Genomic DNA, 25,214 nt, shown 5'->3' on the forward strand with positions numbered 1-25,214 from the left:
GAAAGTTGAGTTAAAACCAGTGAACTCCTTTGAGCGTCTTCCTGGAAACGTCGGATACCCCGGAAGAGCTAAGGAGGGCTGCCCCGAAGGTCTGGCTTTGGGAAGTAATGCAGAGCTGCACCTGGCGGCAGACAGGTGGGATGTCACGTCAAGGAGCATCTTTCTCGTTTGTTAATCCTCACCAGAGGATATTTTTTCCACTGATTGTTTTTAGAGAGAGTGGAAGGTTAGAGGGGAGAGGGGGAGGGGGGGAGGGAGAAAGAGACATTGATGTGATAGACACAATCGATTGGTTGCCTTCCACACGAGCCCTGACTGGGGTTGGGGATCAAACCTGCAACTGAGGTACATGCCCTTGACTCGGAATTGAACCCAAGAACTTCCGGTGTGCAGGCCAATGCTCTAACCACTGACCCATGCCAGCCAGGGCAAGGAGCATTATTTAAAAAAATTTTTTTCCTTTATTGATTTTAGAGAGAGAGGAAGGGAGAGAGACAGACAGAAAAATCAATGAGAGAGAACATCCGTTGGTGCCTCCTGCATGCCCCCCCACTGGGGATCTGGCCCACAACCTGGGCATGTGCCCTGACCAGGAATCGAACCAGCAACCTCTTGGTGCATGGGTCAACCACTGAGCCACATCGGCCGGGCAAGGAGCATTGTTTTAATCTAGGGCCCATTATAATCTTAAAGACCTGACTAGGTTCTAATAGAGCCCAGAACTCTACAGAAATGACCAACACCAAGTTGAACACAGTATGCTCAGCACTACTTTCTATATAAAACATTTCAAAAGAAGTTCTTTATGACATGGACCAGATTTTCCAAGTGCTTATGCCACCTCCGCGCTCTAAAGGCAGGCCTCGGTTCAGCTGGTGCCAGGGGAGTGTGCATTAACACTCACCTCTAAGGAGAGGCTGGAAGAGAAATTTCCAGTGAGGGCTTCCGACTCGGGGCCTAGGGGATCTCACTGAGGCCCAGGGAATCTGGAGCTCTCTCTCCTCAAGAGGCTGTGCTGGGAAATAAGCAACAGCTAGCTGGTGTTCTCTGGCATCTGAGCTGGCCAGGCCCCCTAAGTTTGCATCTTAGAGAACCTCAAAATGGAAACAGAGCCTCTGGAAACAGCAAGCCAAGTCCTTTGTGTGACGGAAGAACATTATTAAAAAACAATGAAATACTATCTGATATTTCCCACTATCCTCAGTGTTGCTTTTTACCTTCTCAAAACCCACTCCTCCTAATGCTGACGAACCAAGACAGAAAATGACAACTAAGGCAGCTGTTCATTGGCCTGCGCTCATGACTTAAGGCAGAGAGAAAAGAAGTCTGTGATGGGCTTTTGAGTTATGAAAGCCAAGGCCTTTAAGGGGAAAGGCCAGAAGTGATGTAAACAGACACCGAATCCCGGAGAACAATGCTGAGTGATAAGAACAAGGCTTCCCTGCCCCCCGGACCAGACAAGGCCAGTGGGAAAGCCATCACCCTTGAACGTGGTAGTCTCTGAGAAAGGGCCTGGCCTGGTCTTGTCCTTCTCTTTGTGACCCGTTGGGATGGGAATTTCATTGGAAGCCTGGATGTGGGAAGGTGGTTTTATGAACAGAGAGCACTGGGCCTGTCTTCCTGAGCCCCAACCCAAAGTGGAAGCAGTGCAGACAGGGGGTGAGTTGAGGAACAGGTTTCCTGTGTCACCTATTTCATCAAGAGGGACATAAAAGGGGTTGAGGGAGCTCCAGAATGGAATGGGACCCGTGGGAGGTGGCAGTAACCTGATAGGACTAATGTCCAAACCAGATGGGTCAGTGTCACCTTGGCAGAAGTCACTGTGGACTGATGACATCGAGGGCCACCACATTGACCTCTTGTCACCAACTGGCATCAGGAAACCCCACCTGTCCTCACTCCACCCGCAACCTTGACCTTCATGGAAAATGTGTATGTGTGATTCCTTCTGCCATTTCCACAAGATGGGAGCTAAAAGCACTTCTGTTAAGGAATGACCTTTTTCTTTCCATACCTGAGTTTATGGAGTGAGATTTGCGCTTGCTACATTTGCTTTTAAAGTTTGTTTTCTGTGCTGACTTACCAGTGGAGCAGGTAAGCACAGGAATACGTCTAGCCATTCCCTTGCAGGTTCTGTAAGTCACAGACCTGAAGCTGTATGCTGGGCTGCAAAGTAATCTTAGAGTCCTATCCTTTTTCTTGCCTTCCCATTTTACAGAAAAGGCAACTGAGGCTCCTTCCACTGCTGGTAGCACAAGGCAAAGTAAGCAAAGGGGGGTGCTCGGCAGTGTGTTTAAAATGAGGCAAGACTCTGGGTGACTTGGTGGTGAATATATGTTGTCTGTCAGTCTGGAATCTATATACTGACAGCCACGGGTCCCACAGTCCAGCTCTGCTTCATTCCTGACCGCCTGTCAGCTTGTGGAACAGATCCTCATCAAGTGTTTCGTTCTGGTCCTTGGAGCGGGTGGACAAGAATATGTAGCCGCCAATGTATTCGTGCACGACCTTGCAATCTGCCCTCAGGCAGGTGAACGCAATGGAGACGTTCTGGTCGAACTCGATCGCCACCTGGAAGGGAAGGCACAGGTAAGCTTAACCTCGGACAAGAGGAGAAAGAAGCTGCTTTGCTGGACATGGCCCCAGGGTTGAGGGCTGCTGAGGTGGTCGACAGATGGATTTGCCCCCCAAACCCCCCCGCCCCACAAAAAACACTTTCACAAACTGCTTACAGAAAACATATCTTTGCTCTCTGCGCCCTCTTGTGGCGTCACCTGTGCTGTGAACTTGGCAAAACATTTTAACTTCCAACACACACATACTTTCTGTCTCTTGCTTAGATGTAGAATGTTCTAAGCATTCCCTGCGTCAAAGGGTAGGGTATTTTACTGACTTTTTAATGGAGAATAAAGACCCACCTGAAATTTTTTCTAACCACTAGCCCACACCCTTTCCCAGTTGAAAGTCATAAACTCTGAGCACCAGAAGAAACTGAGACATTAAGGGTTCTCAGCCTTGGTTACCCATTAAAATCACCCGAGGTCCTTTCAATATTACGGGTACCCAGCTACTGCCCCTACACATTCGGCCTTACCTGGCCTCGGGGGTGCCCTGGGCAGTAGGGTTTTAAAACTCCTCAGGTGATCCTAATATGCAACCAGATTTAGAACCACTGCCTTGGGAGTCATCTAATCTCAGCCCCATTCTACAAATGAGTGCCCAGATGGCTAACAGCCCTGCAGGTGAGCATCCATGAGTCTTAAAAAAAACGTATGAGTTACTAAGTAGTGCAGTTGGTTAGAGCATCCTCCCGACATGCCAAGTTGTAGGTCCAAACCCCAGTCAGGGCACATATAAGAAGCAACCAATGAATGCATAAATGTCAAATAAATGTATTTATTTTCTTTCTTTCTTTCTTTCTTTCTTTCTTTCTTTCTTTCTTTCTTTCTTTCTTTCTTCTTTCTCTCTCTCTCTCTCTCTCTCTCTCTCTCTCTCTCTCTCTTTCTTTCTTTCTTTCTTTCTTTCTTTCTTTCTTTCTTTCTTTCTTTCTTTCTTTCTTTCTTTCTTTCTTTCTTTCTTTCTGAAGTTATAAGCACCTTACCATCCTGCTTAGCATCCCTCTTCCCTCGTTTCCTCATCTTTCTAGCAGAAAACCATCAACCTAGAGGGATGGTAAGAGACTCACTCTCTCTCTCTCTCTCTCTCTCTCTCTCTTTCAAAATCATTAAAAATAAAAGAGCACTGGCCGGTTTGGCTCAGTGGTTGGAGCATTGGCCTGCGGACCAGAGTCCCAGGTTCGGTTTCCACTAGGGGCACGTACCAAAAAAAAAAAAAAAAAAAGAGAGAGAGAGTGTGAGTCTCTTACCATCCCTCTAGGTTGATGATTTTCTGCTAGAAAGATGAGGAAACGAGGGAAGAGGGATGCTAAGCAGGATGGTAAGGTGCTTATAACTTCACCTAGAATTGCCCAGGATGCAGCCCTGGCCTGTACTTAGTTCCCTGGGTGCAGATGATGGGGACTCCTACACTTGAGGCTAAGCTCGTCTCCGTCATCCCTGAGCACTTCGCTTGCTTGCTTGCTTCATTAGCAGTTTTTCCCTTGGGGGACTGGAATGCTCTCCAGCTGGGCAATGGAGCCTCTGTGTCCTCAACCAGTTAGACATTTTGGCAGCCAGTCAGAGGAGGCCTGTTTTGGATTTATTTTGGGTGACAGTTACAGCTCATGGAGTTTCTGCTAAGTAATTATCAGCCTAAGTCTTATATAATCCTAGGCTGAGGTGAAGGAAATAAATCAAACTGCTCAGCAATCTGAGAGTCTGTATGGAGACTAAGCCGACTAGTGGGGTTAATTCAAAAGCATTTTGGTCTGTACATGTTAGGAAACTGCCCAGATGGCATGTGATTATTTTAGCAGACAATGCCACATGTTTGCAGTTTCTGAGTTCTAAATATAAGAACAGCTTTTAAAAGCAGAATAACCTGCAATTTCGAGGGCGCACATTTACAGGCTCAACACCAAATATATCCCAAACTTCCACGTTACCTGTCCTATTTCCCAGTTGACATTCCACTGTTTCATGTTGGTGAATCTCCATGTTGTAATCGGAATCCCAGTGGCTGCGTCGATTCTAATCAGCCTATTATATGAAACGCCCAGAATGTCATCTTTCTTGCTTCCTTTAAATCTGAAAAAACAAACAGAACATGATTAAAAGAAGCAACTGCTTCCTGTCATGTAGTGTTCATTCACATACAACTTTTTCAAGATAAATAATACAAACATTTCTAAATCACTTAAGAATGGGCAGTGAGGGATTAACTTTCTACAGAAGGGCATTTATATAATATGACGAATGGAAAGAATGAAGACTGTCCCAAAGACATTCTCTTTCCTTTTAAAAAATTGTTTTTTTCCTTTATTGATTTTAGAGAGAGAGGAAGGGAAAGGGAGAGAGAGATGGAAACATTGATGAGAGAGAACACCGAATGGCTGCCTCCTGCATTCTCCTCACTGGGGATCAGGCCCACAACCTGGGCATGTGCCCTGACGGGGAATCGAACCAGCGACCTCTTGGTGCATGGGTCGACGCTCAACCACTGAGCCACACCGGTCGGACCCAAAGACATTCTTTAAGTGAAATTGCTATTAGAGGAAAGCAACAAAGAGGAGATCAAACTAACGAGTTCAAAATCAGCACCAACTGTGTATGCCAGGCACCCCCAGGCCCTGAGACGACAGCAGTGACCTCAGTGGGTAGACAATTCCTGGCTTTGGAGCTTACAGTCTAGTGGAGGAAACCGGACATGAAAGGAGGTCACAGATTTCGTAAAATCAACAGGTGACTTCTCTCTCCGGTATTGCAAATGTTGTTATCCTTAAAGAACTGAGTTTCCTTTTCCACCTCAGCAAGGATTCATGATCTGGGGCCCTTTGGACAGAGGTATGGAAGACATTTATGAGCAGCCAAAGTCTTGGGCCACTGTGAAAGAGCAGTCTTCTAAAATAAGGAGTTCTACAGTGTAGACTAAGAGAATAAACTGGGCTCCAAGGAAGCCACTTAAAATGGACTGCAAAGTGAGAGCGCCAAGTGAGCACTGTAATCACCTGACAAGGTAATAGGTAAGGCCGAATTCAGGCAGAGACTGCCACGCCTGGATGAACCGCAGCTTGGCTTCCACCAAGGACATCTGGGCCACATTCTGGTGGGCTTCCATAATCCGGGCTGCCAGCTAAACAGAAACAAGAGACATCAAAGTCTCCTTAGCATGCACTGAGTGCCCTAGAACCATCCCATTAGCTCTAGCTCCCTTAAGAGAGAAGTAAATGCAAGACCCACCAGCAGCTCTACAAAGACAACTCATTTCATGCATATCCCCACCCCTCACATGCAAATTGCAAGGGAGAAGCAGAAACAAGAACACAAAAGGTCATAAGGTTCATGCAGATGGACAGATCTGGGTCTCTCTTTCTGGGCTGGTGCTGTGTCCAAGGACACTGCGTCTACTTGAATCAGCTGATCTGTTTAACTCCTAACCCATGCTTATGGAAGCATGATGTAAAAGTTTAATTTGTAGCGACTAAATAATTTTATTTTTAATTAAAGTATGTCAGGGCATATTGCTATATTCAGTTAGCAGTTCAGTCTTCTCTAACAAAATTAACTATAATTTCTTTATAGCATCCAATATCCAGTCCATAGTCAAATTTGCCCATCAACTGATTTTTCATGATGATGGCCTCAATCATTTTAAGGCCACATTTTATTTCCGAAAATACAGAATTCACCGCAAACAACTGCCCCAACAAAATTAGCAGTACCTGTTTAGACTTGTGTTTTTTTGCACACCGAGGTGACACAAAGCATTCTGGGTTCATGTCCATGTTTTCGAGACTGGAAGCCAGTGGAGATGTCGAGTTCCGATTTTTCATCTTCAGAAATGAAAGGATGTTGAGGACCTCTGGCTGGTAGGAGCTATCTGCCATGGTTTTGCCCTTTGATGCCAAGACGCAGGCAGCCATCCACTGGGCATACTGGTTCTCCTGCAGCGAACACAGGAGGGCTGAGAAGCGAGCTCAAGTGCAACGCCGTCCTGCTGGAAGGTGATCATTTTGTATCTTTATCATACAAAATGATCACCTTCCAGGCTTGCAAAGATTAAAGTGCATATGTTCTGAGTGGCTGTTAGTCACCTAATTTAACACTCCACAAGGGGCTAGAGAATAGCAATGTCAGTCTTTGTTTTTGTTTTTTTAAAAAACGTTTTTTCTTTATTGATTTGAGAGAGAGAGGGAGGAAGGGAGAGAGACATCAATGAGAGAGAACACTGATTGGCCACTTCCTGCACACCTCCCACTGGGGACTGGGCCCACAAACTTGGCATGTGCCCTGACCAGGACTCCCGGTGACCTCTAGGTGCATGGGGTTGACGCTCAACCACTGAGCCACGCCAGCCGGGCTTTTTTTTTTCCTTGCAGTGTCAGTCTTGCTAAATTCCATTAATTTACAGATGGACCAAGGATGTATGCCATGGAGCACAGACAGCTGAAAACCTCAAATACCAGACAGTCATCCTTGATATATAGATTTCCATTTTCAGATTTCATCTGATCTCTCTGACAGAAAAAAATAAGGAAAAAACCGTTGATTTATTTCCCATATTATTTCTACTCTGACCCATCGTTAGTAAAGACTAGTCCCACAGTAGGAATCAGGTCCATTGATGAGATCTGAACCAGAGAGCGGTGCCTTCTATGTGTAACGTGTGCTGTGTGTGTGTGTGTTTTAGGGAGTGAAGGGGATGCAGCTGAAGATTGAAATTCTTCAGAGCAACAGTAGGTGTGGTATACTGAATTATTGGCCTCCATCTCCACACTCTCTGCCATGTAATTTTATAGTCCCTTCAACCAGACCAGAGTGTAATTCCCCCCACATGATTTTGGGCCCAGCCTTGAGGCTTGCTTTGGCCAACAGAACATGGGTGGAAAGGACAGTGTACCACCTGCAAGCCCGAGTATTAGGTCTCACATGTTTCCAGTTGCTTTCTTGCATTTCTGCCATCACTGTGAAAAGAGCCTGCCCAGGCAGCCTGGGGTCCAGAACACAGTGAGCTCAACCTGCAGTGAGGAACCACGCTTTGCCAGATCTGCCCAGCTGACACCAGCCTGAACCATCCACCCCCAGCCTCCCGGCAGACGTTCCAGAAACAAGTGTTTATTGGTATATGCCACTGTGACTTTTGTGGTTGTTTGTTACGAAGCAATAGCTGACAGATACAACAGTGTTCTCATTGGAGAGAACACCTCAGATGGTTTGTCCTTAGGGTTCATAAAGGTGAAGTGACTGAACATTTCTATGGTTTTACTTACATGGTCACATCTCAGATTCACTTCATTCATACCATCAGCAACAGGGATTAGTAACTTGATTCCAAATTTTCTTCCTGCTACATTCACATCTGGCACAACTTCACAGCCTGCGGAACAAAAGGCGGGGTCACAGCTGAGTCCTGAGAATGTGCTACAGAAATATCAGGTCTGCATCAAAAATAAAGACTTGGAACATAAGCCCCTGAGATTTGGTTCTCTTCTGAAAAATGGAGCAACAGGCTGATAATATTAATTTAAAGATAACTAATTAAGACTTACAATGAACATGACAGAGAAAAATATTTTCTTTGATGATTAAAAATATATATTACCAATTGAACTCATTTGAAAGATTTATTGGGCTATCCTAACCCATAGAAACAACTATGAATATGAACTTCAAAATAAATCTAAGCACAGGAAATTCTTTGATTGCCACGTAACAAGGGGATGGAGTGCACTGGTTAAGAAAATATCTCAACCAACAGTGTTACCAGTACAATCACAGTCACTTGCAGAAATCAGAATAGGCACTAAAGCAACATTGAGTTAAACATAACTGTTCTGAAATTCAGAAAGTTTTTCATGATCCTACAGTGTATTGTACTTATGATGCCAATGACCACCCCTGGGAAAGAAGAAAGAGCAGAATAGAAATAAGCATGTTCACTAAACCACACTCCAGGCCCCTGCGCCGTGGGGAGCTGGGAGTCGACTTCCCCGCTGTGGGTAGGAGTCTTGGCTTTCATCCCCTTGCTGGGTTATGATAAGCCACGGCAAGCTGTAGAGCATGCTTACCTCTAAGATTTAATTTTTCTATTGGTTCTCCTTGTTCAAGTTCCTTATTTTTAAAGTAGGCTATAGACGTGTCTTTAAAGACAAACCAGTATTGCTTGAAGGCTTTCAAAATTAGCTTCTTGGGCCTGTGAATGAAAATATGGGAAGCATTTAAACAACCATCCAGAAATGTAGGAACCATTGCAAATTTCAAGCACATCAAGACGCTTTTTCAAACAATATACGCTATATTTTGAAAAACAATTTGCAAATTTTAAAAACTCGAAATGGGGTTTTGCTCTGAGATGTAGGAGTTAATGCAAAAGCTTGGGAGTTAGATCACCTCGGGCCACCCTCTGGCTCTGCTGCCATCTGGAGGTGTGACCCGGGAAAGACACTTCACCTGCCTGGGTCACATGCACTGTCTGCGTGATGGGAAGAGTAACAGCCTGCCACTCACAGGGCTTTTGTGAGGACGGAAAGAGGTCATCTCTGTGAAGTGCTTATCACAGCACCTGGAACAACTGAAATGCTAAATAAATATAATAATAATCTGTGACATCCGAAATTCCCACACACGCCTGTGACCTGGGAAAGCTGTCCACGTGAACAGCACAACCTTCAAGTCGCCAGACACGAACATCAGATGAAAATGTGAGCAACCTGTTCTGTAGTTTCCTCTTGAGCCTTAAGAGAAACCACCAGAGACTTCCCAGTGAGCTGTGGAAAGCACCAAAATCTACTGCTAATCTATATTGTTACTAAAAATATTTTGGGGAAAGATCTCTAACAGTGTTCTCTTTTGGGGCCAGGAGACTTTGTTCTCTGGGCTACACAAAGTTGACAGTGTCTATGGGAGGACTCAGTTGAGTCACTGAAAATAGAAAATGTGAGACCTATGGAGTAAGAAAGGGGTAAGATGGGAAGAGAAAAGATACTGAGTTGTGTGCGATTCAGTGGAACTTCCTGGCCTTGGGTGGATCATTCAAGAACGGGGGAAAGAGAGGAAGCCTGGTGTTAATGCCACTGGTACATAATTTTGGGTAAGGCTTTTAACACATCAATCCTCATCTTTCCTTAGATAAAAAGGTGTATCCTTAGTCCAAGGATCAGGGAGAAGATGTTCAGTGAAAGAGAGTGCCTAACAGGAGCATATGACATAAAAAATATAAAATAAAATTGAAAACATGATATGAAGTTAACATTTCCAGGATTCAGAAAACCACTGCATTAAAATGTTGAGAGTTGTAGTTGATCTAATTCTAAGGAATATATGTAAAAGATTGTTTGTCTAAGAATCAGATTCTCCAACATTAACAGTCTTTTCAAAATAAAATCTAAAGGCTCAGCCTATAACCTAAAGTAGGACTGTCTCAGTTTAGACCCGGCATCTAAATATTTCTATTCAGAATGAAAAATGGAACCCTGCTTCTCCATTTTAACTGGGCTTTGAAAATATCAAAAGATCTCCAATTCCTCCTACTATCTTTCCAGTCTTGTCACCTTCCACACTATTTCCGCAAGTCCCCAAATCTAAGGTTATTGCTCCTATTCCATGTTCTGGAGGCTGGGTCGGGCAGGGTGGGGAAGGGGGAGTGGAGAAGATCACTGGGTGGGGAATGATGTGCATAAGAATGAGAATGTCACCCTGCCGGTGTGGCTCAGTGGATTGAGCATTGTTCTGTAGACTGAGAGGTCCCGGTTTGATTCCTGGTCAGGGCACCTGTCTGGGTTGCGGCTCGATCCCTAGTGGGGTATGTGCAGGAGGCAGCTGATCGATGTATTTCATTGATGTTTCTATCTCTCTCTCTCAGTTCCTCTCTCTCTAAAAAATCAATATAAACATAAAAAATAAAAAAGAATGAGATTGTTTCTTGAATCCTCATAAAGCTCATAGTTAAAAGAGGGCAATGCACAAAATAAATAAGTGCAATGAAATATGGTAAGTCACATAACACGGGTGTGGGGTGGAGTGAGTTACAGAGGGACACAGCATTTAAACACAGAATGAAGGATGCATAAGGATTTGATTGGTGGAACAGGGAAAAGAAATTTCAGAAGGTGGCAGCTGCATATGCAAAATGCAGAGGTGAGTCAGAGCTGGGCACCTTGTCGGTAAGAGTTGGGTTGAATATTTCTTGAACACCGACCTCACGCTGGGCACTGTGCTGAGCAGTGGAAATGGGGGAGGGGGTAGTTTCTGTGGCTACAGCCTTTCCATGTGTGGGGGATGATGCAGACAAGAACAGCAAGGTAGGCTGGGACCAGGGCAGGACTTTGAATGTCCTGCTAGAGTTGGACTATACTCTAGAAGAATGGTTCTCAAACTAGTGCTCACCAGAATTGGCAGGGAGCTCGTCAGAGATGCGCCAGCGTGGCCCAGTCCCTGAGATGAAGGGTCACAGGTCCAGATTAGGCCCAGACACCTGCATTTTAAGTAAACTTTCCTAAGGTGGTTCCCAGAGTTTGAGAAACACTAGTTTACACCCCATCTTTAAAATATTTCGAGTATGTATCCCTTAGCACAGTGATTTTCAACCTTTTCATCTCATGGTACACATAAACTAAAGACTAAAAATTCTGCGGCACATCAAAAAATACATTTTTTGCCGATCTGACAAAAAAAAAAAAAAAGAAAAATATACAATTTTTTTGACTCATTCACACCAGATGGCTATTGTTATGTTAGCTTTTGTCACTGTTTAATTTGATAATCTAAGGGAAAGAGGTCAGTGACCTTTAATCAGGTATTGCGTATTTTAAAAATTTTTGTGTTGGCCCTGGCTGGTTTGGCTCAGCGGTTGGAGCATCGGCCTGCAGACCAGAGAGTCCCGGGTTCAGTTCCCACTAGGGGCACATGCCAAAAAAAAAAAATAAAATAAATAAATAAATAAATAAATAAAATAAATAAATAAATAAATAAATAAATAAATAAATAAATAAATAAATACAAATTCTTGTGGTGCTCTGGCCAGTTTGGCTCAGTGGTTAGAGTTTTGGCCGGTGGACCAAAAGGTCATGGGTTCAATTCCTGGTCAAGGGCACATACCTGGGTTGCAGGTTCTATGCAGGAGGCAACCAATTAATGTGTCTCTCTCACACAGATGTTTCTCTCTCTCCTTCCGTCCCTTCCACTCTGTCTAAAAATCAATGGAAAAATAGCCTCAGGTGAGAATTAACAAAATAATAATAATCATAATGATAAAAAATAAAAATTCGTGTTGCATGCCAGTTGAGAATTGCTGCCTTAACAGATTTATAATTGTTTACTTGTGATATTTGTATACAGGGTGAGCAAACTGTTAATCTACTTTTGCCAATCCCTGTATTTATAACATATCATAATAAATTATATACATTATAAAACATATAAATAATAAATAAATAGAAAAAGTTTAGTTTGGTTTAAGAAGGGAAGTTATTAATCAGTTACATAAATCCCAGTTGAGGAAATATACCCTTGGCCGTGCTTACTGAATCAAAATGTTCATATAACGCTATCCACCTGTTTGTGAAGGTTTTTGTTGAAACAAAGCCACTGATTTCCATCTTCTCTGATGTTAATCACTCATGCATATTAGTCAGGATATGTTTCCTTTATATATTTTAAAATAAGTACATTTAAGCCCTGGCCGGTTTGGCTCAGCGGTTAGAGCATCGGCCTGCGGTCCTGAGAGACCCGGGTTCGGTTTCCGCTGAGGGCGCGTACCTCGGTTGCAGTTTGTCCCCGGCCCTGGTCGGTTGTGCGGGTGGCAGCCACTCGATGTGTTCCTTTCACATCGATGTCTCTCTCTCTCTCTGTTCCTCTCCCTTCCACTCTACCTGAACAAAAAATGGAAAAATGTCCTCCGGTGAGGATAAAAAAAAAAAAAAAAAAAAAAAAAAATAAGTACATTTAAAATACACTATAGCTTTTGCCCTGGCTGGTTTGGCTCAGCGGTAGAGCGTCAGCCTGTGGTCCAGAGACACCCAGGTTCGGTTCCCACTAAGGGCATGTACCTCGGTTGCAGTTTGTCCCCGGCCCTGGTTGGTAGTGCGGGTGGCAACCACTCGATGTGTCCCTTTCACATCGATGTTTCTCTCTCTGTCTCCCCCTCCCTACTCTATCTGAACAAAAAATGAAAAAATGTCCTTGGGTGAAGACAAAAAAAAAAAAAATACACTATAGCTTTTAATTTGGATATATTTAACACAGAAAAATTCTCTTTCCAAGTTTTAAAGGTGTGTAGGTATCATTGTTTTAATAGGCAGTATCATTGGCAACACTGACAATAAAAACATTTTGAAATAACTATTTTCAAAATATTCTCTTTAAGACTAAGTATGTTTTTTATCTTGCAACCATCTGGAGGCTTACTACTCATGGTCACTTGTCATCACAAAAGGTCATTGATTTGAAAACATTTTTTGAGAAAACAAAAATGTATAACTCTACTTCAGGTATTTTTCCATCTGCTAACCAGTGAGCCTCAATGTAGGACCAAAAGATTTCACGGTCACTCTCCCTGTGCCCATGAATTGTAAATATTGCAAAGATTCTACTAAATTTCAAAAATATTGTAAAGATTCTACTGTATTTTAAGAGTCCTGTATTTGTAAAATGAGTCTCATGGATAATCTGTAGTACTATGTGTAAATCAGAATGAATGGAACTTCTTTGCTACAGTAACTTGCCTACTTGTCTATAGGAGTTTAACCAATGATACAATGAATGAGTTTTATGTGTGGCCTCTCTCTGGAAACCCTGCTGTGGAGCCATTGTGTTTATTCCAAAATAGTCCCTCCAATGGTGGTTGGGCATAAATAATTTTTTTTTTTTTAATCCTCACCTGAGGATATGTTTACTGATTTTAGACAGAGAGGAAGGGGGAGAGAGAAACATTAATGTGAGAGAGAAACATCGATGGGTTGCCTCCCCTTTGTGCCCCAACCAGGGATCAAACCCGAAACCTAGGTATATGCTTTGACTGGGATCAAACCCACAATCTTTTGGTGCACGTGATGATGCTCCAACCAACTGATCCACCGGCCAGGGCATCATTGTTTTTCTTTTAATTAAATATGCAATTTACTTGTAGGATTGTATTTTGTCTGGTTTATATTTAGGGCTTTGCAAAAAGTAGAATCTTGAAAAATTGGTTGGGCAGAAAATTCTAGATTGATTACTATCTTCTCTTAGTACTTTCAAGATATTTCCCAGTCATAAGCCTGCTGCCCACCTAACCGTTTTTCTTTGTCGAAAATGTCTTTTCCCTCTGATTTTAAAGACTTTTCTTATCAATGGTTAGCTGGATCAAGATGTACATTTCACTAATTTATTTTGTTAGGATTTGTGATTTCTAAATTTAAGGATTTTTGTTTTCAACAATTACATAAAATTTTCAAGCATTCTCTTTTAGATGCTTGCTTCCCCCCCCCCCCCCCATATTTTCTTCTGGAACACTCCGCTGAACCTTCTATTTATATCATACTTCCCACTTCTACCTGCCTGAGTTCTCTCTTAACTGTGTTTTTAAACTTGATGTTTAATGTACCTATTCAGTTCTAAGTCTTTATGACTATGCTTTTCATTTCTGGAATTTCTATTTGGTTCCTTTTCAGTACTGCCTGTTCTCCATTATACTTAATTTACTTAATGATTCTAAACATACCCAATTTATGGTTTCCTCAGATTGTCCCATTACCTAAAATTATTGAAACTGCTAATCCTTTTGTTGGTTGGGTCTGTTCTTTTCCCTTTTGGTGGCTCATTAACTCAAATGGTTAGTAGTTTTTACTGGAAGCTCTTTGTCAAAAGGAAGTTATTGTTTTCTATATAAGGCCATGCATGCCAGACTGTGAATATTTCCCTCCAAGGATTTTTAAAATGACATTTGCTAGGATTTCACAGATTGTGTGGTCCTGACACAGTCTCTATTTTATTTTTTTTCAGATTCTCTTATCATATAAGACATTTAAATTTAGATCTGCATCAATGTGTGGCACAGACCTTGGCTCTGATTTCTCGAGAGAGACTTTTCATATCCCCAACCAGAACCCCATCCTAGAATGCTTCTTTCGGCCAATGGGCAGTTTTTCTGCTCCCTGTTCAATAGAGAAGGCAGCCCTTGAAAAGTCCCACCTTTAGGCAGGGCCTTCGGTTCTGGCTCCCTGTCTTACATGAGGCACACCCCACCTTAAAGCGTCATCTCTGATCCCTGCACAGGGATAAAACCCCAGTCCCAAGCCATGAGCACGGATGCCCACGGCCCAACTCCCTCTGTGCAGCTGAGGCTCCACCTGGAGAACCAGGCTCCCTCTTTATTTCCCGGGGTTGGGGTTTCTCAGTCTCACTTCACGATCCACTTTGCATTTACAATTCTTTTATTATTAGTTTATCCAGCACTCCTCTGTATGTATGGTAACACTGAGATCTGCATTAGATCAGATGCCTCTTGCTGCTGGAATCTGAAGTTCACTATTTATATTGAGGGTTCAATTGATTTTGTTTAGGGGGAAAAAAAAGAGCTTCACTGTTTACACACACACACACACACACACACACACACACACACACACACTGAAATCAAAGGGCTAGTTCAGTGCTTTGCACTGATAAGGAAAGGAGGCCCGGGGCAGGCCTGTTCCAGGTCACACATCCACTAGGAACAGAGCTCCATTCTCTGCTCGCCTTCCTCCCTTCTCTTCTCCTTTTTTCTTTGCTTCCTCCCTCTTTCCCTTCCTCCTTCACATCTTTCTTCCATGAACTATATTATATACTAAATTCAGCATCTTGAGACTTTTGATAGATCAAGGGCCCACTGGCCAAACATGAGAAAAATTCTGTGAGTATGAATGTGTCAACCCATGAATGGGATGTGGGACTTCACTCCAGGAGATCTTTCTTCTTTTTTGCTAAAACATCTACAGGAAGGAAACGGTCACCATGTGGTTTATAAAAACCTGGAGTTGCTCTATACAAAGAATAGGGAACCTACTTTCTTTGTAGAACAATTATCAATAATTTGTGAAGATGTATTTGTGGATTCAATTTATTACTGTTTTTCTGTAGCTCTGATGATCACAATCTGTAGAGTTGTAACTAGTAATGACTCTATTGTGTGAGACCACACCCTGAGAGTACATTAAAAAAGAAAACAAACTTGCAGAATATTGTGACAAATACTGTAACCTTTGGACGCCTATTTCTCATTTATACTTCTCATTTATACTTCATTCATTGTTTATTCTTTCTAAGTCTTCCCTTGTATCACTTATTATCAAAAGCAACTTCTTTCTTTTCAAGTCAACTGACCCAGTGAAGTGTCGGTTTGTTAAGAAAAGTCAACAAACCATAAAGTGACATAAGTAACCGATAGAACTTCAAAGGGACCTTGTTCCTTTCATCCTAACACACCTTGAAACATGGCAGTCCTTTCTTCTCCATGAAATAAAGAACTCTGCCTGAGGAGTTAATCAGAAATACTTGAACAGGAAAAGGTAGTTGACTAAGGTTATCTCTCTACAAGCACAAGATCCAAGTTCTGGTGACAACTGATTTTCAAACTGTGAAAGAGCCTGGAAATGCCAGTGTCCGGAGCCTCCCAGATGGACCAGAACAGAAACTCCAGTTTGGCACATGTGTCCATTTTTGCGGACACTGGCCATGTTGACACCACCATTTACTGAGCACATACTATGAGCCAGGCACCATGCTCAATGCTTCATATGGATTATTTTATTTAATTCTCAACAAACTCAAGAGGAGGCATAGTCTCATTTTCTAGATCAGGAAACTGAGGCTCAGAGACACAAGGACACTGCTCAAGGTCACCCAGGCAGCATGTGCTGTGGAGCTGGGATTTGGCCCATTTTCTGTCTGATGCCAAAGCTCCTTCTCTTATCTTTGAATCACGAATCTGCTTTATCGACGTTCAATGTAAACTCCTGGACTCTTTACCTAGAAGGTTTTGTTTTGATTAACCTTTTCCTTTAAGGGGGACTTACCTAAATAATTTGAGATTGTCTGCAAGTTTAGGGATATCGGTGATGTCCTCCTAAAGAAAAACAGATGACATTTCATAAGTAGTGATTAGACGCTTGGTGCTGACACTCTATACATCTGCTCTGTCCAACACTAGCCACTCACCACATGGAGCTATTTTCATTAGAATTACAATGAAATGAAATGAAAAACTCAGTCCTCAGTCACACAAGCCACATATCCAGTAGTTGCCTTAGGGTGGGGGTGGGGTGGGAAGGGTTGGCAGTGGGATGGGGCTCATGCAGGGGCTTCTGTGGTGGCTGCCAATGTTCTTGGCTTGGGTGGTGACTTGGCTGATAGCAATTTGATACTACTTAAAGTGGTAGGATGTACATTTTTTTCACTGTTCTGTATGTCATATGTCACACAAATGAGAAAAAGAGATAAAAATTGACCAAGCATTCCCTGTACCTACCATTCAAGTTAAACATTTGAGTTAGAAACTACTTTTACATGCAAACAAAATTATTTACAACTTGTACGTGGGCGTGAGCAACTCTAGGTACATCTAGTTTACTGATTAAACTCTCAAAAGGTACCTGGTTCAAAGTTCATTCTATAGTGAAGGTTTGTGCCTGTTTTCAAGCTGAAAAGCCTATTGTTTGACATCACAAAGCCAGGCGTGAAAATACCTTGAGGGCTGGGAGAAAAGGGTTCGAATCTCTAGACTCGTGGCTTTGTGTTTGTCTCAGGTATTTAGTTTTACAAGATACCTGTTCCCTATTTTAAGGAATTTAATCATAAGCAAGCACATAAATATATAAGAATACAGTGACTCACTTTTATCTATTACTTTTTAAAACTCTAATTACAATGGATCCACCTCTCTGAATAAATGTGATTCAACTACTCCCCTGATTTGAGAAGTCAAACAAAAGCGTGGCACCCAACAAACGAATCAAACACGAGAGGCATTCCAGTTATGAGCTGGCATTCAGCTACATTTCACGGGTAAGAAGCAAAAGATGATAAACCCGTATTATTTGTTCATGTTTTACTGAGCGGGGGTGTTTATCCAGAAGTCAGAGGGTTCAGGAAGTTTTCATAATGTTCCACAAAAAGGCCCTCAACTTCTGTCCACCTTGCCCAGTGGAAAGGTGTGACTAGGTAAATAGATGATAAGTAAGGCTTTGCTCCCTGTAGAGCGTTTTCTCTATTCCCACAGCCTCCCCATACAACAGACTGAGGGCTCTTTCTAGACTTAAGGAACCAATTCTATGTGCCACAGAGTGAAGCAGAGTCCTCAGCAGACTTTCTTCCAACTCATCCCAAAGAAGAAATATGATACAAAAGTATTGCCATTAGTCCTAATGAAACTATTTTATAGTCCCTCACAGAGCTGAGCTGAGAAAAGCTAGTCAGTTCTGGCTAGGTTTAAGCTTGTCAGATGATGAGCATGTTTTCTTCTCTCAAATTCAGACAAAATATTCTCTTATTTCTAATAAAAAAAAAGTCACCTACATGTGTCAGTCAGAACAAAGCCACAGTTCGGAGTTATCAGAAAAGTTCATACCAGAGTGTTGTCTGCTTTTCCACCTTCTAGGGTCACTTCCAAATTCGAAAGTGCTGCTTCCACTTCATCGACCTCAGGCTCACTTGTCAAGTCCTGTATTTCAGCTGACATCGACAGTTTGCTGATGTGATACTACAAAGAAACAGGTTTTAGACATGTTATGAGCATGAATGAATCCATTAGCCAGATGTTCTTATTTTAGACACAATTCCTTGGCAATACCAAACACCTCCTCCAGGGAGATCTCCCTTCCGATGCACAGAAAATGACATTTGAATCTGAATCGTTCTGAGATTTACGGTTAGTCATGTTCAAAGTCGGATCTTCTCCATCACTGTTTGAGTTTGTGGTGGGGAAGAGATAAGAATTGCAAGTAAAGCTTTACATAAGATGTACACATGTGTGTACGAAGAACATTTAACATTTTGATTTACTCCCCTCATTTACAGCACTTTCTTCAAAGAGAAAAACAAACAAACACCACAGTATGAATAAAATCAAATGCAAGCAGAACAACTTGCTTTGTCTCCTTCCAGAGAAAAGGCACTGACGTTCTCATACCTGTAGTGCTGCAAAGATCATCATTTCTTCCTCTGTGCAGTCAATTTCTTCTAAGACAATGGCCCACCTGGCTTGTTCATAGAGTTGGTTTATTCGGACAGCATCGTACTAGAGAAAGAAACAGGTATGTATATGTGTGTAGGGGGCGTGGGGTGGGGTGAGGTGTAAGGGGGCATATCTTTATTCCATAATATAAAATTCTGGAATGACTGAGGCCATTCCTTGTTAATTACGTGCAATAAACTTTAGTTCCGGAACTGAAAGGAACACCCCCCTACCTTTCCACTGCCCCAGCTCTTTTTACTCCTGAATTTAGAACTTTCCCAAAATATTTCCTAGAGTTTCTTCAACGGGCCAAGCTAACCCATCTTAGATGTCATTATTTTCTTTCTCTTTTATCACACTCTTATTGGTACAAAAAGCAGACAATAAAAATGGTTTATGTAATAAATAATATAAAGGAGAAGGGATTCCCCAGGCTGATCTGCAAACTCAGTGCAACCATAATCAAAATCTGATAGAGATTTTAATTTTATCTCTATTGATCTTTAGAGAGAGAGGAAGGGAGAAGGAGAGAGAGAGAAAAACATCAATGTGAAAGCGAAACATCAATCGACTGCTTCCTGCATGCCCTCTACTGGGAACCGAGTCTGTAACCCAGGTATGTGCCCTGATCGGGAATTGAACCAGCAACATTTTGGTGCAGAAGATGATTCCCAACTGAGCCACACTGTCCAGAGCTGATAAGAATTTTTATTTTTTATTTTATTATATATTTTTTAATCCTCACCCGAGGACATTTTTCTTGCATTTATTCTCAGATAAAGTGGGAGGAACAGAGGGAGGAAGAGAGAGAGAGAGAGAGAGAGAGAGAGAGAGAGAGAGAGAAACATCAATGTGAGAGAGACACATTGAGTGGTTGCCACCCATCATGACCCCAACCGGGGCATCTTACTTTGGGATTCAAGTCAAAGAAGGTGTAGTATTTGAACCGCAACAGCAGCTGCTCATCCTCTTGGATGCCCTGTTCCATAAGGGAACGCGAGGAGTCCAGCCAACTAGAAAACAACAGGGTGAGTTGTCGAAGTCAACTAGTTTTACACATATATATCACAGTATTATAAAACATGTTTACATATTAGTATAGTATACAATCTATGTTATATAATGTACACACATCCTGTAATATATATGTTTATATTATATGCATACATACATACACACACAACTCCTTGAACAAAGTCCGAGTAAATAATATGACCAAGACCAGTAAGGGAGAGGACCTGAGAATAGCTTATAACTGCATGTTGTCTTACAGCTTTCCCAGTACCACATATCTACATATACACACCCATTAGAGTAATCGGTGAAGGAGCCAGAGCAGTTTTTACTTTCTCAGTTTTAGAGACGATAAAACGGAGTCTCAGTGACATTAAGTGATCATGTCAGGTCACGTGCCTCACGGTGGAGCCGGAATGAGAATCTGTGCTTGCTGACTGCCCGCACAGCCTCTCCCCTACACCAAGTCCACCCGAAAGCTGGCTCCATCTTATTGTCTAGCACTTTCTGTAATTACAACAACATTCCATATGGCCCTGTCCAACAGAGTGGCCACCAGCCACGCATGGCTACTGAAGATTTGCAAGTGTCTCGTGCCATGCTTTGATTTTCATTAGTTTCAAATTTATATATAAATATCCGCATGTATCTAGTGGCTCCTATACTGGATAATACTGTCCTAGAGTTGAAAACCCCCCAAAAAAACTGGGTAATGGGGAGAGGTGGAAGGGTGGAGATTAAAAGTTGACAACTACCAGTACCACTGAATGAAAAGGCTTGAACCTCTATTGCATCAGCCCCCAAGATGCAATCTCCATCCTAAAGGACCTGATGGTCCAGGGGGGAGTCCAAGCCTTCTGGTAAAGGACCAAAGGGCACTGGAGCAAGTGAAGTATGAGAACAGGACTGCAGAGAAGTGACTGATCTTGAACGGTGACATCTGTGAAGGAGAGAGCATGTGGCTGGGCCCTAAAGGACAAGCAGGGACTGGCCAGGAGAGCAGGAGGAAAGGGGCAGAGTTCGGGGACAGTGACAGAAAGACTCAGTGTGCACCACAGGGGACAGGTACCTGAGGACACAGTAGGACAGAGACAGCTGCCGGGGCCAGATATCACAGGGAGTGGAATGCTGTCCACAAACCTGACTTTACTTGATGTACAACAGGGAGGAAAAAGAACTGGTGGTTTGCTAAATAGTATAAGTGTATTTTTCTGAGCCCTCTGGAAGCAAAGCTGAAGGACCTGCTCATCAGAACACCTAACGAGAGAAGTGGTGTTCTACAAGACAGGGCAGGCAGGTGGGCCACCTTGGGTCTCCCCTTGACCCATGGGGGCCAACCCACTTAGAAACTGCTCTACATCCCATAAAATACACTTTGCTCACTTGCAGGGACAAAGAATTAGTATTCACATATTATAAACCATTGGGTTACCAAACACATAAATGTTGTCACACTTTATATGTATTGAAATGACCAAAGGCTGCATTTTCTCCTTTTGTTGGTAAAATCTGTACTGACTTTTGCAAACAATGTACAACCCCCAGGCACCCTAACTTAAAAATTAAACAACCCCTCCCCATCTCCGCGGCATCTCACTTACTACATCGGTATCAATTCACAGAAGCAACACGGAGCCACCTCCTTACCCTGTGTTAAGCTTGGCTTTGTCGACCAGAGTCCGAGACTGGTACATATCAGACAGCGCCTCCGGTGACTGGGGGGGTTGGCTGAATGCGAGGATGCTGCAGTTTTGTTCGGTCAGAGGGCTGTCACTGAACCAAGTCATGGTGGATGACACAGGTGTCCCATTGACAGGGTCATACGTGGGAGTCATGGTTTTACTGTACAAGCCAGGACTTACTATAAGGCAAGGGGACCACACAATAGGATATGAGATTCAGGGAGCAGACATCTTTGGAAAAATTAGTACTAACATTGCTGACACCAAAATGGATGTGGAACTTAAATGTTTGTACCCTTTAAAATAATCAGACGAGTCATGGCTGATGGGGGAGAAGTTATACACAGGTAAAGCTCTTGCCTGAATATTTAGCTACTGAAAATTTGGATGCTGATAGGCTGTGCAAGCTTCAACAATCAACCCAGACAAAGTTGGGGATTAGCTCCTTCTCAACAATTCAAAATTCTTCCATTTTAGCAGTGAGTTTTTACATGATTAGAGAACTGGAGACCTCACAGAATGTAGGGACAGACTATATTTGCAGCAAATTCTTTAAAGAAATAGCAGTACTTGCCAATTTTAAGAATTCAGCTGATTGATAGTTTATATATCAACTGGCTTTAATTTGCATAAGTGCAAATAATCCATTTTATTCTTTTCATTGGCTTATGCTGTGCAAGAAAACCCTCAAATGTTGCCAGCAAGCTAACTTTTTATACTTTTATATAAAAAGAAAAAAAAAAAATGATGTCTTTCTAGAATTTTTACCTGTTCTGTTATATGCCCAGAGCAAAATTTAAGTTGAATTCATAAAAGAGTCACATGAAGATAGAACCAGGAAAACAGAACTATATTTGAGTGATCCAAATAATCTGGTTTCCCCCTCAAATTCACAGCCAGTTCTACTAAGGCTTTTAATTCACCAGGAACATAATAACATGCAATTAAAACAAAGAGCTATAAAACATACCTTGTGAAAAAATATTGTTATTTCTAAAATTAATTGTATATCTTTTCCTCATCATAGGACTTCTGCAATTTTAGTCCTTCTTTGTTTGGGGGAGAGGGGAAGGGATGGAGAAGGGGAAAGAGAGCAGAGGGGAGGAGAGTTCCTGGGAGTAAAAATGTAAGAAACTCTTGACTTTAAGAATGAATTAAGACAACCAAGTACTTGTCACCAGTCTTACCTGGTGACCCTGAAATTGCCGGAGAACTCTCCAGGTTTAAAATTTCTTCAATTACGGGCTCTTTATTATTCTTGTCTTTTTTTTTCTTCTTTTTAAAATAGTCATCAGAAGGCTTTAACAAGGAAAGTTCTTCTGATCTTCTAATATCTAACAAGTAAATATAAAAAAAGAAAGAAGAAAATCAAAAAGCAAAAAGAAAATTCCTTCTGAGACTCAAGAGTCATGCTGAGCATTTGAAACCATTTCTCAGGAAGTTCCTGAGATGTAAATGGAACTAAATTACATTCCTTTTCGAAGAAACAGAATGGGAACAGAGACCACCCCCCTACGTAATGGGGGTGTGTGTGGGTCAAATCGTGGAGGGACATTCAGTCTAGTATCATTTCTAGTGTTTTTTAATTTACTGTGAAAACATTTCAAACATATTTAAAGCAAAGGGAATAGTGTAACGGCCCCTCCAAGGGCTCATCACCAGCCTCAACCACTACCAGAATTTCGCTATTCTTGTGCCATCTACTTACTACTGATTTCCCCTCCCTACTTCCTTTTCACCCTTTCTTCTTTCCTGCCTTTCTTTCTCCCTCCTGCCCTTCCTCTCTCTCTCTTTCTCTTTTATTTTATTGATTTTTAGAGAGAAAGGAAGAGAGAGAGAGACAGAGACAGAGAAAGAGAAATATCAGTATTGTCTCCTAGCACATGCACAGGACCACGCTCCCACCAACTGAGTCACACCGCCAGGGCTCTTTTTTTTTTTTAATCCTCACCCGAGGACATTTTTCCATTTTTTGCACAGATGGAGTGGGAGGGAGAGAGAGGAAGAGAGAGAGAGGGAAACATCGACGTGAAAGAGACACATCGAGTGGCTGCCACCCACACGACCAACCAGGGCCGGGGACAAACTGCAACCGAGGTACATGCCCTTAGCGGGAACTGAACCCGGGCCTCTCCGGACCGCAGGCAGACGCTCCAACCGCTGAGCCAAACCAGCCAGGGCTCTTTTTTTAAATTTTTTATACAACAGCCAAGGACCCCACCTTTTTTATTTGTGGACCACAGAACTTGGGAGCCCTTTTCTCATATTATGTCCAGTAGCCAATTTCATCTCGTGGCAGACATCACTGGCACCCTGCCCGCTTCTTGGCCCTCACCATCTCAGTGCACTCTGACTGACGACCAGTGGCAGCTAGGACACATGTCTCTGCCTGCGGGCCTGCTCTGCACTCCAGGTCTGCAGCGCTCTGATACAGCTGCAACAGGCCATGCAGCTCAGAATGAATGCACCCCAAGAGCAGCCCTCAGTGACCGATGAGTGGTGTGTGAACACCAGCTGCCTCGCCCCGTGGGTGGGATGGCGCCGAGGCATGTCCACGCTGTTTCCCCAGAGGTCCCCAGCTGCCGCAGTGGGACCTGATGGGTAGCAGTCTCTTGTTGGTGGCCTTCTCTGCTCAGCCTCACTCCCCATTCTTAACCAGTGTTTCCTGGCATCACCTCCCAAGCAGATATTTGTACCTGAATCCTTATCTCAGGGTCTGCTTCTGGAGAACTCAGACTAAGAAGACGATCCCGTTTCCCTCTGTTAATCAAATATGTTTATCATTGTCATTAATCGCACCGAGCTGCTATGATCCCAGGTAAAAGGCAAGGAATGTGGATGTTAGTTTCGGGGCCGTGCTCCCGGAAGTAAATGCACTGATTCCACAGGTCTTCCCACTTCTCGGTCCAAACACTGCTTCGTGCTGAGACCGGGGCTGGGAGTTCAGCTCCATTCTCTCCCCAGGAACCAAGGGTGCATGACCGTCAGGTTGCAGCATGCACCTGTGACCATTTCAAATGTATAATTTATACACAAAACCTAGAGATGAATCTAAATATCCACTTGAAAGCATCAGAAACAAAACAAAACAAAACAAACAAAAAATTCCCGTATCTCCAAGCCTAAGATTTGTCTTTCCTTTTCCTTGAGGGAAAACCCATCATATTGATGAATTTGATCTAGCTTCTGTTGATTAGATATAAAGAACAATTAGCAGCAACGCCAGGTTGAACCTTTCAGAACTACCATGAAGACACAACCTGGAAACGAGCAGAACATATGACTGCTTCTGTTTATTTCAAAACCTCAAGTTTTTGGTCCCTGCTGAAGTGTGTGGAATATATAATGCTATTCAATCATTTATTAAGTCCCACAAAAAAGAAATGGTTTTCAAATCCTCATTAGAACATTACTGAAAACAAGGTGCCTGGCGCTGGCCATTTGCTCACCATGCAGCAGGGACTCTGGAACTTGTATCTGTAATGGAAGGTTCAATCCAGTTGTCACACAACAGCTATTCGACAGCTAGCATGTGCCAGGCATCCTGATGGGTATGCTTAAGAGATGTTTCTGTCTTTACCCTATGTAATACCAGACCAGCCTCCAGTGCCCAATATTGGCACCCTCAAGCCTATATATACACTATTATACTTTTTCCTTTTATTCTACTATCTAATTTTAATATCTTATTTTTTACATTTATTATTTACTTTCTGTCTCTGCATGCTAGAA

At 42.7% G+C, this 25,214-nt stretch overlaps 1 protein-coding gene across 1 annotated transcript in view; it reads right to left on the bottom strand.

Moving 5' to 3' along the window:
* Positions 1-2,121: 2,121 nt before the first annotated feature.
* The window catches only part of FERMT1 (fermitin family member 1), a 29,689-nt gene continuing 6,596 nt past the window's right edge, over positions 2,122-25,214 (bottom strand). The window contains exons 4-15 of the mRNA XM_036245087.1: positions 22,670-22,816; positions 21,448-21,661; positions 19,697-19,799; positions 18,742-18,849; positions 18,181-18,312; positions 16,631-16,680; positions 8,666-8,790; positions 7,868-7,974; positions 6,320-6,541; positions 5,606-5,730; positions 4,544-4,685; positions 2,122-2,571 (exon numbers count right to left, since the gene is read on the bottom strand). Of these exons, the coding sequence (XP_036100980.1) occupies positions 2,398-2,571; positions 4,544-4,685; positions 5,606-5,730; positions 6,320-6,541; positions 7,868-7,974; positions 8,666-8,790; positions 16,631-16,680; positions 18,181-18,312; positions 18,742-18,849; positions 19,697-19,799; positions 21,448-21,661; positions 22,670-22,816 (1,649 nt within the window). The 3' untranslated portion in view covers positions 2,122-2,397. The remainder of the gene's footprint in view (positions 2,572-4,543; positions 4,686-5,605; positions 5,731-6,319; positions 6,542-7,867; positions 7,975-8,665; positions 8,791-16,630; positions 16,681-18,180; positions 18,313-18,741; positions 18,850-19,696; positions 19,800-21,447; positions 21,662-22,669; positions 22,817-25,214) is intronic.

The sequence above is a fragment of the Molossus molossus genome, unplaced genomic scaffold (assembly GCF_014108415.1).
Source record: "Molossus molossus isolate mMolMol1 unplaced genomic scaffold, mMolMol1.p scaffold_m16_p_6, whole genome shotgun sequence".
Taxonomy (NCBI): Eukaryota; Metazoa; Chordata; class Mammalia; order Chiroptera; family Molossidae; genus Molossus; species Molossus molossus.